The 16,739-nt window shown below is 43.4% G+C and overlaps 2 protein-coding genes across 2 annotated transcripts in view; one reads left to right on the top strand and one right to left on the bottom strand.

The window, feature by feature from the left end:
• Nucleotides 1–14,974, top strand: part of LOC125299476 (dynein axonemal heavy chain 8-like) — a 48,389-nt gene extending 33,415 nt beyond the window's left edge. The window contains exons 66-93 of the mRNA XM_048250761.1: nt 92–210; nt 351–454; nt 673–849; nt 1,743–1,910; nt 2,254–2,469; nt 2,615–2,752; nt 3,531–3,658; nt 3,813–3,984; nt 4,098–4,253; nt 4,413–4,568; nt 5,054–5,236; nt 5,380–5,485; nt 5,637–5,889; nt 6,063–6,253; nt 6,399–6,520; nt 9,093–9,211; nt 10,459–10,661; nt 10,828–10,901; nt 11,276–11,428; nt 11,514–11,669; nt 11,775–11,891; nt 11,976–12,077; nt 12,239–12,399; nt 12,636–12,792; nt 12,883–13,035; nt 13,895–14,084; nt 14,338–14,459; nt 14,592–14,974. Of these exons, the coding sequence (XP_048106718.1) occupies nt 92–210; nt 351–454; nt 673–849; nt 1,743–1,910; nt 2,254–2,469; nt 2,615–2,752; nt 3,531–3,658; nt 3,813–3,984; nt 4,098–4,253; nt 4,413–4,568; nt 5,054–5,236; nt 5,380–5,485; nt 5,637–5,889; nt 6,063–6,253; nt 6,399–6,520; nt 9,093–9,211; nt 10,459–10,661; nt 10,828–10,901; nt 11,276–11,428; nt 11,514–11,669; nt 11,775–11,891; nt 11,976–12,077; nt 12,239–12,399; nt 12,636–12,792; nt 12,883–13,035; nt 13,895–14,084; nt 14,338–14,459; nt 14,592–14,879 (4,384 nt within the window). The 3' untranslated portion in view covers nt 14,880–14,974. The remainder of the gene's footprint in view (nt 1–91; nt 211–350; nt 455–672; nt 850–1,742; nt 1,911–2,253; nt 2,470–2,614; nt 2,753–3,530; nt 3,659–3,812; nt 3,985–4,097; nt 4,254–4,412; nt 4,569–5,053; nt 5,237–5,379; nt 5,486–5,636; nt 5,890–6,062; nt 6,254–6,398; nt 6,521–9,092; nt 9,212–10,458; nt 10,662–10,827; nt 10,902–11,275; nt 11,429–11,513; nt 11,670–11,774; nt 11,892–11,975; nt 12,078–12,238; nt 12,400–12,635; nt 12,793–12,882; nt 13,036–13,894; nt 14,085–14,337; nt 14,460–14,591) is intronic.
• A 4-nt stretch (nt 14,975–14,978) lies between these two features.
• On the bottom strand, nt 14,979–16,344 carry saysd1 (SAYSVFN motif domain containing 1). Its single transcript, XM_048250762.1, has 2 exons — nt 16,023–16,344; nt 14,979–15,872 (listed from the first exon to the last, which is right to left on the bottom strand). Exons 1-2 carry the CDS (start codon nt 16,227–16,229, stop codon nt 15,552–15,554), a joined length of 528 nt encoding a protein of 175 aa, XP_048106719.1. The 5' UTR covers nt 16,230–16,344; the 3' UTR covers nt 14,979–15,551.
• Nucleotides 16,345–16,739: the final 395 nt, after the last annotated feature.

Below are 16,739 nucleotides of genomic sequence, written 5' to 3'. Positions count from 1 at the left end.
TTTGTCACTGTCACTTCAGGGGAGAGCCAATGAACCAATGAGCCGAATGGGAATATGAATCCCTTGTGTTGATCAATTTTTTTTTTCACAGATTCCGACGAAGGACACATGTTACACCCAAATCCTACCTGTCCTTTGTTAATGGGTATAAGACTCTCTATGCAGAAAAGCACTCGTACATCAATACTCTGGCCGAACGCATGAATGTCGGTAAGAACCCAGCCTCCTGTGCACCAATCGAACATTTCTGGACTAAACCTGTACTACTGTGATATCATAAACCTGATCAGGTTTATGATATCACAGTAGATCAGATTTCTGAAACTGTTCACCATGTCTTTTCCTGGCAGGTCTGTCTAAACTGCTGGAGGCCAGTGAGTCAGTGGCACAGCTATCTAAAGACCTGGTGGTAAAAGAGAAAGAGCTAGCAGTGGCCTCGGTCAAGGCAGACAAGGTAAAAGGGTCTTTGACCCCTGGGTAGTTCTCATAGCTCAGTCCACACAGTAAATACGACTGTAGTGCATCATAATTCTACGCATACCACTGTGTTTTATTACTGAGAGTGACAGGACCATGTTTGAAATAAGTGTTTATCCTTTGAATTCCATAAATAAAATCAATCAATTAATCAACCAATCAATCGGTGTTGCTGGAAACGTGTGGTGCTTGTAGGTGTTGGCAGAGGTGACAGTGAGTGCCGAGGCAGCCTCTGTGGTGAAGAATGAGGTGCAGATGGTAAAGGACAAGGCCCTGAAGATCGTGGAGGGGATTAAGAAGGAAAAGGCGTTTGCAGAGGTCAAACTGGCAGCTGCCAAGCCTGCCTTGGAGGAGGCTGAAAATGCCCTGAATGTAAGCCCGAGTTTGCATTGCAAATCCACATAATTTGTCTAAAAGAACTAGGGCTGTCAAAATAACGGATTAATTTCGATTAATTAATTTGAGAAAAAATAACTGATTAAAAAAATTAGTGCAGATTAATCGATTCCGTATGACCTTTGACCCCGAGCCATTCTAGTCAGTAAAAATTAGACTGTAAAATGAAGGAGAGAGAAGAAAATGTGCTGCCTGGATCATTGATTGGAACATTTACTTTTAAAAAATGGCCTGATGGTGTTGATAAAATAAAGTGTTGAAAATAAAGTCCTCTGCAATGTCTGCAGCAAGGAATTTGCATATCACGAGAGTTCATCAACTCTATAGTTAAGCACATCAATGCAAAGAAATAAGTGTTGACATTGAGGGGAGTGTTCATTTATTTTTATTGTGTCCCCTAGGTTATATCTGTGGCCTGAAATGCCTTGTATGTGAAAAAAAAAAACTTCCCGAAGCACTATTGAATTTATTTCCTCAGCATATTAGGTCATATCAAAGATTATTATGGCCATTATTTGAACAGTGAAAATAATAATAAAAGAGTTTTTGAACTTTAATGTCACAAATGCTGATTATTCAATGATTCATTTGAATTTAAATATTTAAAATACTTTCACAGCAAAAATTATATATGCGATTAATTTAGATTAATTAATCACAGAGTATGTAATTAATTAGATTATTTTTTTTAATCGATTGACAGCCCTAAAAAGAACATATCAGTAAGTATACTAGTCTGGTACAGTCTGTGGTACCGTTTTCTATGTAATGATAGCCTATTCTAAAATAATGGGCTAATGGAATTAGCTGTTAAATATGGTAAATCACACAATCGCAGGAAAAACTAAAATACTATTTTTCTTGTGCAGACCATCAAACCTGCAGACATTGCCACTGTGAGAAAGCTGGCCAAGCCTCCCCACCTTATTATGCGCATCATGGACTGTTGCCTACTGCTTTTCCGGAAGAGGGTGGACACCATCACCATGGACCCTGACAGACCGTGCCATAAGCCCTCATGGGGGGAGGCTCTGAAGGTACAAACACACACACACACACACACACACTGATGTTTTTTATTATCATGTAAATCAATGACTTGGGCCTAAGAGGCTTTTCATTTACACTGAAACCAAGTCATCAAAAGCACATTATGAGGGGAACTGTGGTGCAAGCAACAATGTCCGGACCACATTCGGGTCCAAGTGCCTATGGGGGTTGGGGTTTGAATTCCACCAATGGTCATTTCTCTCTCCCATTCGCTTCCTGTCACTCTTCCCTGCCCTGTCCAAATAAAGGCAAAAAGCCAAAAAATATACTTAAAAAAAATGTTCCTTTACATTGAGAGCATCCAGTCTAAGCGTGTCCCTTCTTTGACAGCTCATGAGTGCCAGTGGTTTCTTGGCCTCGCTCCAGCAGTTCCCCAAAGACACCATCAACGAGGAGATGGTGGAGCTGCTGAATCCCTACTTTGACATGGAAGACTATACCTTGGAGAATGCCAAGAAGGTCTGCGGTAACGTGGCCGGTCTACTGGCCTGGACCAAGGCCATGTCCACCTTCTTTGGCATTAACAAGGAGGTCCTGCCCTTAAAGGTAAAGCCGACCACCTGGAAGGACTTTTTTTCTTGACATGGCGTTTTCACGATCATGGACTTGTGTGTCCCACAGAGCTGCCACTGATGTATTTTATATGCGCGTGTGTGTGCGTGCGTGCGTGTGTGTGTGTGCGTGTGTACAGGCTAACCTGGTGATCCAGGAGTCCAGGCTGACCGTGGCCAATGCGGAGTTGGCTGCAGCCCAGGCCCAGCTGGATGAGAAGCAGGCTGAGCTGGACAAAGTGCAGGCCAAATTTGATGCTGCTATGAAGGAGAAGCAGGTAGGCACTATCAGGGTTGGAATTTCACGGTGTTGCCCCTTGCGTTAGCTGTGATGCCCTCTATGAAAACAGGCCACTGTGGCCTTGGTGCTCACTTATTTCAATATTCTGCTTTGCGTCCGACTAATAGCGATTTTTATTTAGCCAAAGTAGCCTTAATGATCACAAAATGCTAAGCATGCATGTAGGCTACTTGAGTTTCTTAAAGCTGAGCTGTGCTTAAATTGTTCAATTCATGATTTCATAACAGGCCAAATAGAAAATAAATATTAAATATAGCCTAGATATTAAAATCAGATGATTTACAGAATGCAATATGTCATGTTTCATTTTTTTTTAATGTTTCATACAGTGATGCAGGTCTACTGCTGGGTTAAATACAACTTTGATCATTTTTATGTAGCCTACTGTATAGTTAACTTTGGCCTTGGTGCCCTGACATGTGGCCTTTGTGCCCCCCACCAAATATGCCCAACTGAAGGCCAAGTGGCCTTCCAAGCCTGGGCACCTTCTTTACTTTCCACAAAGCAGGATTTACTTACTAGGCCCTCTACTATTTAGATTTCCAATTCAGTAGCCACAGAATGTGTCAGAGTGTCTTCATTCCATAGAAACTGTTCCTGTTTCAGTGACTGTATTAAGGTCCCAGAGTTAGAGGACTTCATTGTTAAGAGTAAAGCCATCACTAAAGGATGAATGCAGTAAGGTATGTTTGTAGGAGTTATTAAATGAATAGACAAGACAGAGCTGAGCAGAAGAGCTGTTGATGCCTTTGTAGGACCTGGTGGAAGGTGCAGCCATGTGCAGGAATAAGATGCAGGCGGCCTCCACCCTGATCGATGGGCTGAGTGGAGAGAGGATCCGCTGGACAGAGCAGAGCAAAGAGTTTAAATCACAGATCAACAGGCAGGTCTTCCCTCTCTGTCACTAGCCCAGAGCTATTGAGAATATAGGGCACTTTGGAGCACTTGTCTCAACCGTAGCGGTCAGCATTACTACTACAACAACAACACTGAGACTCTCTCCCTGTGTATGAGTAATTGCATTTGTGTTTGTGTAGGTTGGTGGGAGATGTTCTACAGCTCACAGGCTTCCTGTCTTACTGCGGCCCCTTCAACCAGAGCTTCCGCGACTTACTGCTCAAGGACATCTGGAAGGGAGAGCTTGTTAAGAGGAAGATTCCTTACACTGAGAACCTCAACCTGATCTCCATGCTGGTGGACCAGCCCACAGTACGAGCTCATTATTCTTATTCATGCACCTCCTGCCCAGCCTGGCATAAGGTTGGAGTCCATGAAGGCCCACAGAATGCATCCTAGAGTTTCTGTTTTTTGTTTCCCTTCAGATCAGTGAGTGGAATCTGCAGGGGTTGCCAGGAGATGACCTGTCTGTCCAGAATGGCATCATTGTTACAAAGGCTGCCAGATTCCCCTTGCTCGTGGACCCCCAGACTCAAGGCAAGGCTTGGATCAAACAGAAAGAGAAAGCCAATGACCTGCAGGTACTCTGCCCACAAGACTTCTTGATCTCTCATATAGTGTCTGTGTGCCAACTCAAAACTTGCAAAACCAAGTATCAGTTGTCATATCATATTAATACTCCATGTGATTAATGTGAATAAATATTATCGGCTCCCAACTCACACAGTTTTGCTCCTCAGGTGACGTCTCTGAACCACAAGTTATTCCGTACCCATCTGGAGGACAGCTTGTCCCTTGGCAAGCCACTGCTCATAGAGGATGTGCGTGAGGAACTGGACCCTGCTCTGGACAATGTGCTGGAGAAGAACTTCATCAAATCTGGCTCCACTTTGAAGGTGACTCAGAAACTCTTCCTCTCTCCTTAAATCATGTACCACAGTGCTCTAACTTAACCTTAAGACTAATTTATGGTAAAATAATATTGTTGTTGACACATGTTGCGGCACTGTAGTTTTCATACTTTGCGCCAGTTGTCACCTATTTTCTTTAACATTTTCCAATGTATTGGAAAATATTTTCTTTAACATTTCCAAATGCATCTCTCTGCAAAACGGAAGTGAACACATATACACAACATGGCAACACACAACAGAATATAGAACTGGGGTAGTTCTATAGTTTATATCCAGAGACAATGCCATTGTTGTTTCAACCATTTGATGACTACGTGGTATTTTGCAAAGCGACACCTTGACTATAAATAAGCCTTTACCGGGTGTTCAATCCTAACTGAGTATTCACCCTCAAATACATGTATCTAATCTTGGGAAGCATTTGTGTGTCTTTTATGTTCAGTGACTTAAGCTCTTCTCCCCTCCAGGTTAAAGTAGGAGACAAGGAGACAGACGTCATGGGTGGCTTCAAGCTGTACATCACCACCAAGCTGCCCAACCCAGCCTACACCCCTGAGATCAGTGCCAAGACGTCCATCATCGACTTCACCGTCACCATGAAGGGCTTGGAGAACCAGTTACTGGGTCGTGTCATCCTCACCGAAAAATATGTAAGATCTCCAACTCCAAGAGGCCCTAGAATGGCTAGAATGGGGATACAGCATCTTTATAGCTCAACATGATGTGTTTGTGTGTGGTTGAATGTGTGGTGGTGTGTGTGTGATGATCTGATGTGTTTGTTGTGAATCTTAAGGAACTAGAAGCAGAGAGGTTGAAGCTCATGAAAGATGTGACAGCCAACAAGAGGAAGATGAAGGAGCTTGAGGATAACCTGCTGTACAAACTAAGTAGCACAAAAGGTAGCTCCACTCAGCTTTGTACTCTTACAGAACTCTTCTCTCTCCCCATTATGTGTGTTATATTAATTATGTTTGTGTGCACTGCATTCCTTTTTAAATGGCTTCCTGAAATGTGTCTACTTTGACATCTCTTGCCTCTCTTAATGGTAAGGTTCTCTGGTGGATGACGAGTCCATGATTGGCATCTTGAGCGTCACCAAGCAGACAGCAGCAGAAGTGAGTGAGAAACTCCACGTCGCTGCGGAGACGGAGGTGAAGATCAACACGGCACAGGAAGAGTACCGGCCTGCCGCGTCCCGTGGCAGCATCCTCTACTTCCTCATCACAGAGATGAGCATGGTCAACGTCATGTACCAGACCTCCCTTGCTCAGTTCCTCAAGATCTTCGATCTCTCCATGGCCAGGTTAACACAGTAGCCCTTCAGTTACCTTGAGAACCTTATTTTATATGTATTTTATTCTATTCCAACTTCCACTTTTTTGTGTGTGATTTCAGTCTGGATTTCTGATTCTCATTAGCTTACATGGACTATAATTCTAAAGGTCAAATGACTCTATTGCTGCTTTTATACCACAGGTCAGAGAAGTCTCTTCTGACTCAGAAACGAATCTCAAACATCATTGAGTACCTTACCTTTGAGGTGTTCCGCTACACAGTGCGCGGGCTCTACGAGAACCACAAGTTCATCTTCACGCTGTTGCTAGCACTCAAGATAGACCTACAGAAAGGCTGCCTCTTTCACAATGAGTTCCAGACACTCATCAAAGGTACCATACATGGCACAAGGGAGGCTTACAGCTTGTGGATTTTTCCAGAAGCAAGTACTCAATAGTGTGTGTGTGTGTGTGTGTGTGTGTGTGTGTGTGTGTGTGTGTGTGTGTGTGTGTGTGTGTGTGTGTGTGTGTGTGTCAGGTGGAGCTGCCTTGGATCTGAAGGCCTGTCCATCGAAACCATTCCGTTGGATTCTGGACATGACTTGGCTCAATCTGGTGGAGCTCAGCAAGCTGCCTCAGTTCACCGAGATCATGAACCAGGTCAGGGACACTGCACACACAACTACTTCAGGGCTATTCCTGCACAACTCTTATATATTTATATATATATTAACAGACTCTGATTGCATTCAAGAGATAATTGAGTTAGGTGGTAACTGATTATAGCACAGCAAACTATTGATTTAGGTCAGGGGTCTCAAACACCCGGCCCGTGTCCGGACCAATTCCGGCCCGCGACGTATGTAAAAATAATAATGTAATCCGGCCCTTGAGACTTTTTAATTGCGACAAACAACGATACTGATTAAAATAGACGATAGTTCCAAGTACGGTGACAAATCTCATTTGTACTCTGCTCCACTATGTGCTAGACATCCAGAGCTTCATTCAAACCAAAAATCGCCAAGAAAGTTTTCAGGAAATACTTGTATTAACGAGAAACACAAAGACATGCATTTGTAATGACGCGGAAGCGATGCAGGAAATTAAGCAGAAATAGGCCTACACCAAATGTTGAAAAACGTTTACGTGTGATGAAGTCTTAGGTAGGCTATGTTATTCACCTATTTTAAATCTGAAGGAGAATATCCTTTTGGAGATTATGATCGATCGTCTATTGAATGGAGGTGCGTCTGCGTGTATACGACGGTGTCCACTGAGCATACCATGCTTATTTCGACCCTCTGCCCAACATAGCTTGGAGGTTGCAGTGGTAATCGTGATGATAGTGTCCGTAATGGACGTGGTACAGACAGCAGGGCTAGTAGAAATAGGGCTCTAAACTACAAAGTCACCCGCAATATGATGCAAACTTCTGGGTACTCAGATTACCCGCGATAGGAACTGATTTGACCAGAATACTTTATTGCAGGCCTTGTGGTTTAGAAACCATATACATCTTAGGTGTTGGTATACATCGTAGGTGTTTTCCTGTTAATTTGTTATGTGGGTAATATGAAAAAAGGAAAGTAAACCTGCTCAAATATGTTCATCCAGTATTTACTGAAAGGTGCATAATTTGAGGTGCTTGCCATCCAGTGGCAAATTAGATGGGTAAATTTACCCCCTTCATAAACTTTTGTTTTATATTTACAGTAGGACTTTATCTCTGACCACTTTCAAGCCATGGCCTTTTGAAATTTTGATATAAAAATCCAATGGTGTTGCTTTCTTAACCCTGACGCCTATAGTTTGCCAGGTTTAAAAAAGTTATGAGGGGAAAATATTTTTATTTGGTGTGAAACACACACATACCTGTTTTTATGCTTTTCATTTGTTTTATAATTTGTATTAATATTTATTCTATCATTATTTTATTTATAAGCTAAGGTTGCTAGCACAGGTGTCTAAAACTAGATAAAAACACTTGCACTTTCTGTTTGCAGTTTTGTGTGGTATTTGAAAAAAAGAACATTGCATTTTCAGAAATAGCCGGCTCTCCAATCAGATGACGTTGGCAGAATTGGCCCCCAGCTCATTTGAGTTTGAGACCCCTGATTTAGGTGATCTGTTCATTCTGTTAGATCAGCGTTTCTCAAACTGTGGGTCGCGAGACATGCCAGGTGAGGCACGAACTGACGTGAAAAACAGGAGTTTTTTATGTATTTGTTTATCTGTAGCCTGGGCCCAGGTAGCACCCGATGCGCAATGGACGCACTGTGTTATTCACAGGGAAGCGCTCGTGTCAAGGCAGCTTATAGTCCCGACCTACATGAGATTTTGAACGTTGTTGTGAGAGTGGTGAATTTCATCAAAACCCGGCCCTTAAAAGTGTGTCTATTCTCCGCACTTTGCGAAGAGATGGTAGCTGACCAAAAGGCTGTACTGTTTCACAGCGAGGCAAGGTGGCTTTCCCGAGGTAAAGTGCTGTCGCGCGTGTTTGAGCCCCGAGTCGCCTTTTCTTGAAGGAAGAGCGCATGTTTGAATCTGCAAGCACGTTCACTAATATACATTTCTGGACGAAGCGATACATTTGAGTTAAATGTCCAGTTACAAGGCAAAGACAAGCACCTACCTCACCTAGTAAATTAGATTACTGCATTCACCAAAAAAACTTGAGTATGGGACAGGCACCTCGATCGCGACAGTATTATGCCTTTGAGATTTCTGGAGCCAAATCGGCTGAAACGCCTGATTGGGAGGCACTCTTGTGATCCCATGTATTAAACAGTAGGCCTACATCACATCCCTGCAAAGTTTATTTCAAAAATATTTCCCAACCAGCACTGCTCAGTATGACTGGATTATGGATCCATTTAATGCAGCATGTTGGTATTTCATTGATGTACAATGCTGTAAAATGGCCTATGCTTCCTAATATGTTGCTGGAAAACAGAAATATGTGTGTTATGTATTTATTTATTATTATATCTGCAGCACCAGCTGATTTTAACTCTGTTGAAGAGGATATATTTAGAACTTGTCATTATTTCAATAAATTTGACAATTTTAAGCTTGACCTACCACTTTCTTAGAGCGATGACGGACAGGTGGGGCTCGAGAATGCCCCCTTGATCAAAGTGGGGAATGAAAGAAAAAGTTTGAGAACCACTGTGTTAGATGAACCTCTTCTGTAGATAATCAACTGGTACTGTGTTTGTGTTTGTTGCAGGTGTCGCGGAATGAGAAGGGCTGGAAGTTGTGGTTTGATCTAGATTCCCCAGAGGAAGGGATGATTCCTGATGGATACAATGACTCTCTGGATGTCTTCCACAGGCTGCTGCTGATCAGGTGATTGAGCCTCCTGCACAAAACAAAAGATGAGCTAGATTGTTTTAGCATGTATGCATTTGTGATTTTTTTATGTGCTTTGCCATATTCATTACGTAAACAGTGCTCATCACCGCCCGTCTCTACGCCTGCTGCAATTGCGTGCACACGGCTGAACAACAAGCGCAGTTAAATGGAGTTAACTGATTGTGACATTAAAAAGAATCAAAGTTTAGCGATCATACATGATAATAAGATGTCAACAAGCAGTGACATAGTAGACCTAGTAGGGGGTTTTCAACTGATTGTGAACCAGGGACCACCATTCTGACTAAATACGCAACCCTACGACCATCACTGAATAAAAAAAATGATTCCCACATTGAAACTACATTACTGAATCCATGGTCACGGACCACTAGCAAAGTCCTCACGGACCACTGGTTGAAAAGCCCTAGTCTAGCAGATTGGGAAGTGGATATTGTGAATGTGAAAATATGATATTAGAAAGGCAAACAAAAGTTAAAGTTGCTTTTGAGATAAACTGATGCTCTGAATACTGAGCTGTCTCTGAAAGTTTCTCTAATTGACACATTAACCGGAATTTGGATTACACCCGCTTTTAACTGGCAGAAGTTTTTCACCACATAGCCTGTGTTTGCGTATGCATTAATGCATATAAAAATATGTTTCATGGCAGCATGTTCAAATGTATCATGAAAATTGTTTTTGTATTTTTAGTTGGATATTGGATGTGAGAACAAGAAAATGGTTGTTCCATAACGGTACATTTAGTAGTGTGTGAATGTCACACACTGGGAAGCATTACAGTTTGATACTGCAGCTGAAGTTAGACTTGAAGAAGAATCTGTCTGTTCACCTGTTCAATTTTTGAACAGCCATTCCATTATTGAAAAGTTGATTAAATTTTTATGTGAAAATGTTCTATTAAAGAAAATGTAGAAAAGAAATCTTTTTGTGTGCTGTAAAGTGGTTAGAAAAAATGAAATCAGAATCGGCTAAAATCGGTATCGGCAGATCAAACTCTATGAAAAAGCAGAAATCGGCCCAGAAAATTGCAAACGGGGCATCTCTACTAATCAGACTAAAGATAAACATGAGTCTGACCTTTTTGGGATGAACATTTTCTAACACTATATAGCTGAAAATTGCCCTATTATTTCCTCCAGCGTTTTATCCGGTCTAAAGCTCCTGAAGTAAAACATGGCATTGGCTCATTGTGAAGTGTGCCACCTACTTGTTGCTAGGTCCTGGTGTCCAGACCGCACCCTCTCCCAAGCCAGGAAGTATGTGGGTGACTCCATGGGCATGCGCTTCGCTGAGCCCGTCATCCTCAACCTCGAGGCCACTTGGGAGGAGAGTGACACTCGCACGCCTCTCATCTGCTTCCTGTCCATGGGTTCTGACCCCACCAATCAGATCGAGGCATTGGCCAAGAAACTGCGTCTGGGTAAGCGTATGGAGTAGGGTCGCGTTTTGTGTGCCTTGTGTGTATAATTGGAGACTAACCCCTAACCTGTGGACTTAGATTAGAACATGCTTGCCTGAGATCAGATGTGTTGTCCAGCAGTGGATATGAGTGCTGCTGTTATTCAGCCCATTTGTTGTGTGTATAGAATGCAGGGCCATATCAATGGGACAGGGACAGGAGGTGCATGCTAGAAGACTTATACAGACATCCATGGCACAGGTAATAGACTACACTCAAACACCTAGATCAGTGGTTCTTAAACTGGGGGTCGGCAAAGATATTGGAGGGGTCGCAAAATGATTTGCAATTTTTAGTCAAAGGCTGCCATTGACATTGGTGTTGACATAGCCAACCTATGAGAGAAGATATTTTCTGACTCTGCTTCCAATGCCCATCTCGGAACATTTCGAAACCAAATTCCGCCATTTAGAGAGAAGGGGGGCGCAAGACTTGGCTCATGTTTTTTGGGGGGTCGCCAAACAAAAAGTGTAAAAACCACTGACCTAGATTGCACATTACTGTGTCCACCAAATGAAGGTTAACATTTCTGTGTGCGTGTGTGTGTGTGTGTGTTTGATGAATGTGTGGTGTAGGGAGGTTGGGTGTTGTTGCAAAATTGCCATCTAGGGCTTGAGTTCATGGAAGAGCTGCTGGAGACCGTGACCACTGTAGAGAGCATGCACGACTCGTTCCGTGTGTGGATCACCACTGAGCCGCATGTGCGCTTTTCCATCACCCTGCTGCAGGTACTGCCCCAGCCTACACCTCACTTTTTGTATGGTTTTGCACCTGTTTATGGTCTTCTGACACTGTCTTGTCTTTGTCTCTCAGTCCTCCATCAAGTTCACCAACGACCCGCCCCAGGGTGTGCGTGCCGGCCTGAAGCGCACGTTTGCGAGCATCTCTCAGGACCAGCTGGACGTCAGCAACCTGCCCATGTGGAAGCCCCTGCTGTATGGTGTGGCCTTCCTGCACACCGTAGTCCAGGTGAGGCCCTCTCTCCCCACACACTATGTCCATATATTTGATCTTGCGTATAAGTCAATAGCTGTGGATTACTGATCTGTCTCGTGTCTCCTCTCTGACATATAGGAGCGGCGTAAGTTTGGGCCTCTGGGTTGGAACATTCCTTACGAGTTCAACTCAGCTGACTTCACAGCCAGCGTCCAGTTTGTGCAGAACCACCTGGACGAATGCAGCCCCAAGAAGGTGAGTTTGAAGCATATCAGTATCAGGGAAATTGAAGGGGCTCCAACAACACTATCTTACCTGTGGCCTGTCCTCACTCTGCAGGGCGTATCATGGGTAACAATCCGCTACATGCTGGGAGAGGTACAGTATGGAGGAAGAGTCACAGATGACTACGACAAGAGGCTCCTCAACTGCTTTGCAAGGGTACTATGCTGTTTTATTTGTCACTAGAACTCACAAGAACTTTGCCTGTTGACAGATATTGCACTTTGCTCGCCTTTGAAATGAAGGCCCATATTGTTATTTTGAACTATGTTTGCATCAGATGGTCAAGAGCTGTCTTAATGGTCTATTTGCCTTGCCAGGTGTGGTTCACCGATAAGATGTTTGACCCGGCCTTCTCCTACTACACGGGTTATAAGATCCCTGTGTGTAAGGTCCTGGAGCAGTACATGGAGTACATCCAGACGCTGCCCTCTGTGGACACTCCCCAGGTGTTTGGGCTGCACCCCAATGCTGACATCACGTAAGGACTCTCTCAACTGACCCTACTCTAACATCAGTCTAACATCAAGCACAACCCTAACTGTATTCGTAAGCCCAATATTTAAACTAAAATGGGAACCGGACTGTGCCAGTGTTGTCACAGTTATTCTGTTGATTTGGCACAATTCACCAATACATCACATGTCAGTAATGTCGATTTGGCGCAATTCACCAGTACATCACATGTCAGTAATGTCGATTTTGACACATTTTCAGTTACCAGACCAACACTTCTGCGGAGGTGCTGGACACCATCACCAACATCCAGCCCAAGGAGAGTGGTGGAGGGTCCGGGGAGACCAGGGAGTCCATCGTCTACCGGCTGGCACAGGACATGCTGGAGAAGCTGCCCCCCAACTATGTGCCCCACGAGGTGGGCACAGCTCTTTGTTACATAGCTGCTGCTTTGGAACTAGGTTTGAATGCCTTGAGTATGTCAATTCATATGTGTGTTTATGTGCAGGTGAAAGCACGGCTGGTAAAGATGGGCGCTTTGAATTCCATGAACATCTTCCTGCGTCAGGAGGTGGACCGAATGAACAGGATCATCGCTGTGGTGCGCACCAGTCTAAACGACCTCAAGCTGGCCATCGAAGGAACCATCATCATGAGCGAGGTCAGAGCTGTTGAAAACATCAGTCATTTGCACCACAATAGTAGACAACCTAATGTAATGTACATACCAAACTTCAGTATTCTTTAACACCCTTTCCTAATGCTAAATGTATAGATGAGTTTAAATCACATAAAAAGCTGGACATGAGTGACAACTGGGTCTACTGTTACAAAAACAATTTTTTAGTAATGTCTGCCTGTAGAGCACCCAAGAAACTAAGCAGAACAATTCTGACATTCTTTTACATTGTTTATATGTTATTTTTCATTACTATGAGGGGGTTCCTCAAACCTAATCCAACCACCCTGTCACACAAATTAGACAGGAGTAACGGTTTTTCATTACAGTTTTAACACTATCATTGCTGAGCAAATGACATTTATAATTGAAGGCATGTATGTTAAGTCAATAACTTGACTGTTATTGAATAACTAAGAGCCATTTCATCTTGAAATGTACCACCCCGTCACACACCACCCTATCACATTTATTATATTTCAATCTATTATAGTTCAATGTGAAAAAAGAAAATGTATGCCTGAGGTGCGCAAATATGTTTTTGTGGATGGTGATTATGTCTTAAATGCTGTGGATAAATTGAAAAGAAGTTTATTTTTGATGAACATTTTGAAAATGTTATGGTGGACAAGGTACCCGTTTCATAGAATGACCCAACTGGTCCTCTTCAGAACAGAGACCTGAACCTTACAAGTCTTTATCTGAACCCATAGATGTGCCCTTACTGTTCTACTCCTTACTGGGGACTGTGTAGGCTGTTGTTAGATCCTTGGTCTTCTAATATTTTATACCTCCCTGTTTGCTGTTTCTCTCTCTCTCTCTCTCTCTCTCTCTCTCTCAGAACCTGAGAGATGCTCTGGACAACATGTATGATGCCCGCGTGCCCAACCTGTGGAAGAAGCTGTCCTGGGACTCGTCTACCCTGGGCTTCTGGTTCACAGAGCTGCTCGAGAGGAACATCCAGTTCCACAGCTGGGTGTTTGAAGGGCGACCCAAAACCTTTTGGATGACCGGCTTCTTCAACCCCCAGGGTACGCAATCAGCTAAATCACACTTTCACACCTACTCAATGAAATTTCTTGTCATGTCACAGTGAAATTAGGTTGCAAATCTCATTATCCATCACTGACATTGTCAGAATGTTGATCAATTTAAAACATCTAATTTTGTAAACAGCTAATCTCTTAAACATCTAATCTTGTCAACGCTAAATGTGTGGAAGAGGCTTTACTTTGTGGTATGTTCCCTCACGGTTTCTCTGTAACTACTCTCTCTTATCGACAGGTTTCCTGACCGCCATGAGGCAGGAAGTGACCCGTGCTCACAAAGGCTGGGCATTGGACACTGTTACTCTGCACAATGAGGTGTTGAAGCAGACCAAGGAGGAGATCACCTCTGCACCTGCCGTATGTACCAACAACCCCTGAACTGACCAACATCTCTCATACTCTCTAGACCATAACATCTCTCACCTCTTACCACTACAAAGTTTTGATGTTTTCTGATACCTCAATTCTCGCTTGGTCTCCTCATCACAGGAGGGTGTCTACGTGTACGGCCTGTTCCTTGACGGCGCCGGTTGGGACCGCAGAAACTGCCGTCTGATCGAGGCCACCCCCAAAGTGCTCTTCACACCGCTGCCCGTGGTGCACATGTTTGCCATCAACTCCACTGCCCCCAAAGACCCCAGACTCTACATCTGCCCCGTCTACAAGAAGCCCCGCCGCACTGACCTCACCTACATCACTGGCGTCGTGCTGCGCACCACACAGCCCCCAGACCACTGGATGCTGCGCGGAGTGGCCCTGCTCTGCGACATCAAATAAATACGCACACTCAGCAGGGCACCCTGCTAGAGCTCTTCTGATCTATAAAATGTAATCTTATTAAAGTCCTTTGGAATAAAAGATGAATAATTTGACTGGTTTATTTTCAGTCTGTTTTTAATTAGTAGCAGTTGTCACAAATCCACATTAATGTTTATCAGATGTCATACTGACAGCCCTTCATTTGTAGAAAGAAAAGTGTTGAATTTCCCGTTCACCCAACACTTCACACAAGGTATTTGTAGGTCAAGTAGTGGATGTAGCATACCCCAACTTCCCAGCGTTACATCAGGACCAGTAAATCAGTCAAGGCTGTAGAAGGCTTTTACCACATTTTTCCAGCCCTCAAGAGTATGATTACAGCATCTTATACAAAAATACAGCATATTATACCAAATATAAACCCTTCCATATATTGGACCAGATCTCTAATGTTAAAATATTAAAGTGCAGAACAATGCAGACAATTTCAAGGAAGAGGTTGTTTGCAACTGCCTGACCAAAATGCCTGTCAGAGGTTATCCAAAAAGACTTGCAACAAATCCAAATGGACATCATCCTGAGATGCAAATAAACCGTATTAGTGCGGTGAACACGTTTCTCTTGGGCTCTGTTGACAGGATAAAGTTGCAGAGTAGCAGTCTCTACTGTGATGATGAAGATGGGCTTTCATTATCTGTTAACCACTGGCCTGTAGCCCATCTCACCTTCCAACTGCTCTGCTGTCAGAGTGCCAAGCAGGGGCTGACAGTCTGGGTTAAAAACGGAGTAGGCGCTGAGTTCTCCGGGTCGGCGCTCCGTGGGCGCCCGCAGACCCTCGTAAAGCCAGTAGAAAAGAGAAATCAGGAAGAAGGGTAGTCCGAAGTCGAGCTCTGAGAAAAGTCCGAGCAGTACCAGCCACAACAACACCTTAAGCACAGTCAGGTTGGTGACAGCCAAACGTTCAACACCTAGCCACCGTCCGAGAGCGCTGTCCAACAACCAGAGGTCCATCTGAGGAAAAGAAGACTGCGTTAACGTTACCCGGGCATGGTTTGAGTTCATGGCAGTGGTTTGTTGTTGAATGACACTATAACAATCACATTAGGATCACGATTCATCACTGACATGAGGACATAAGTAAGGAAGTTTTATTTCACTTACACGAGAATACTCTGTCGTCGTGGCGGATGCACTAGTGTTCTTCGTCGTTGGAGGAAGAGGCTTCTCTTCACTCCTCTCGTTTGGAGTTAACTCTGTTACGGCTTCTTTCTCCGATGACAAAGTTGGAGTTTGATATATTTTTCTTTTTGCGGTTTCCGCTTTTTTACGGGCTCGGAACTCTGCTAGTCGCTGCTCCATTTTCTCCATATGGCAGCGTCAGTGTGATCTGTTAGACAGGAAGAAGGTCTGCCCAAAACAGTCAGTGTGCAGAAACAGCTGAAGTAGGTGAAACACTTCCGCTATCGAGAGTTCCGCTAAGGCTCGTTTTCACACGGTCTTATTTACATAGGGGACAAGTGTGGCTTCCGGTATTGCGTGAACGCGCATTTCACTCTATGATTTCACTTACAGGCGCTGCAGCTGGAAAAAAAATAGACCCAACACGGGATTTTTGCATGGACACCTGTCATCTAGCGCTGTTCACATGACAGTGAGATATATCATGCATAAATAATCCATCCATCAAATGATAAGAAATTATAATCTCTATATAGTTCTGGCGAAAGCGCTGCCACATCATCTAGCAGCTATTGGCAAAAAAATATTAGTTTTGCTTATGATTCCATACGTATGATATTTTTATATATATATATATATATATATATATATATATATATATATATATATATATATATATATATATATATATATATATAT

Source organism: Alosa alosa, chromosome 8, assembly GCF_017589495.1.
Source record: "Alosa alosa isolate M-15738 ecotype Scorff River chromosome 8, AALO_Geno_1.1, whole genome shotgun sequence".
Lineage (NCBI taxonomy): Eukaryota > Metazoa > Chordata > Actinopteri > Clupeiformes > Clupeidae > Alosa > Alosa alosa.
Note: the sequence above shows the minus strand (reverse complement) of the source record. Positions and strands in the feature narration are given on the sequence as shown.

Excerpts from the sequence above, each read along its gene's own strand:
- saysd1 (XM_048250762.1), bottom strand. The coding sequence starts at position 16,229 with ATGGAGAAAATGGAGCAGCGACTAGCAGAGTTCCGAGCCCGTAAAAAA. Across the intron at positions 15,873-16,022 it reads CGACGACAGAGTATTCTCGT|ATGGACCTCTGGTTGTTGGA; the intron begins GTAAGTGAAATA and ends TCTTTTCCTCAG.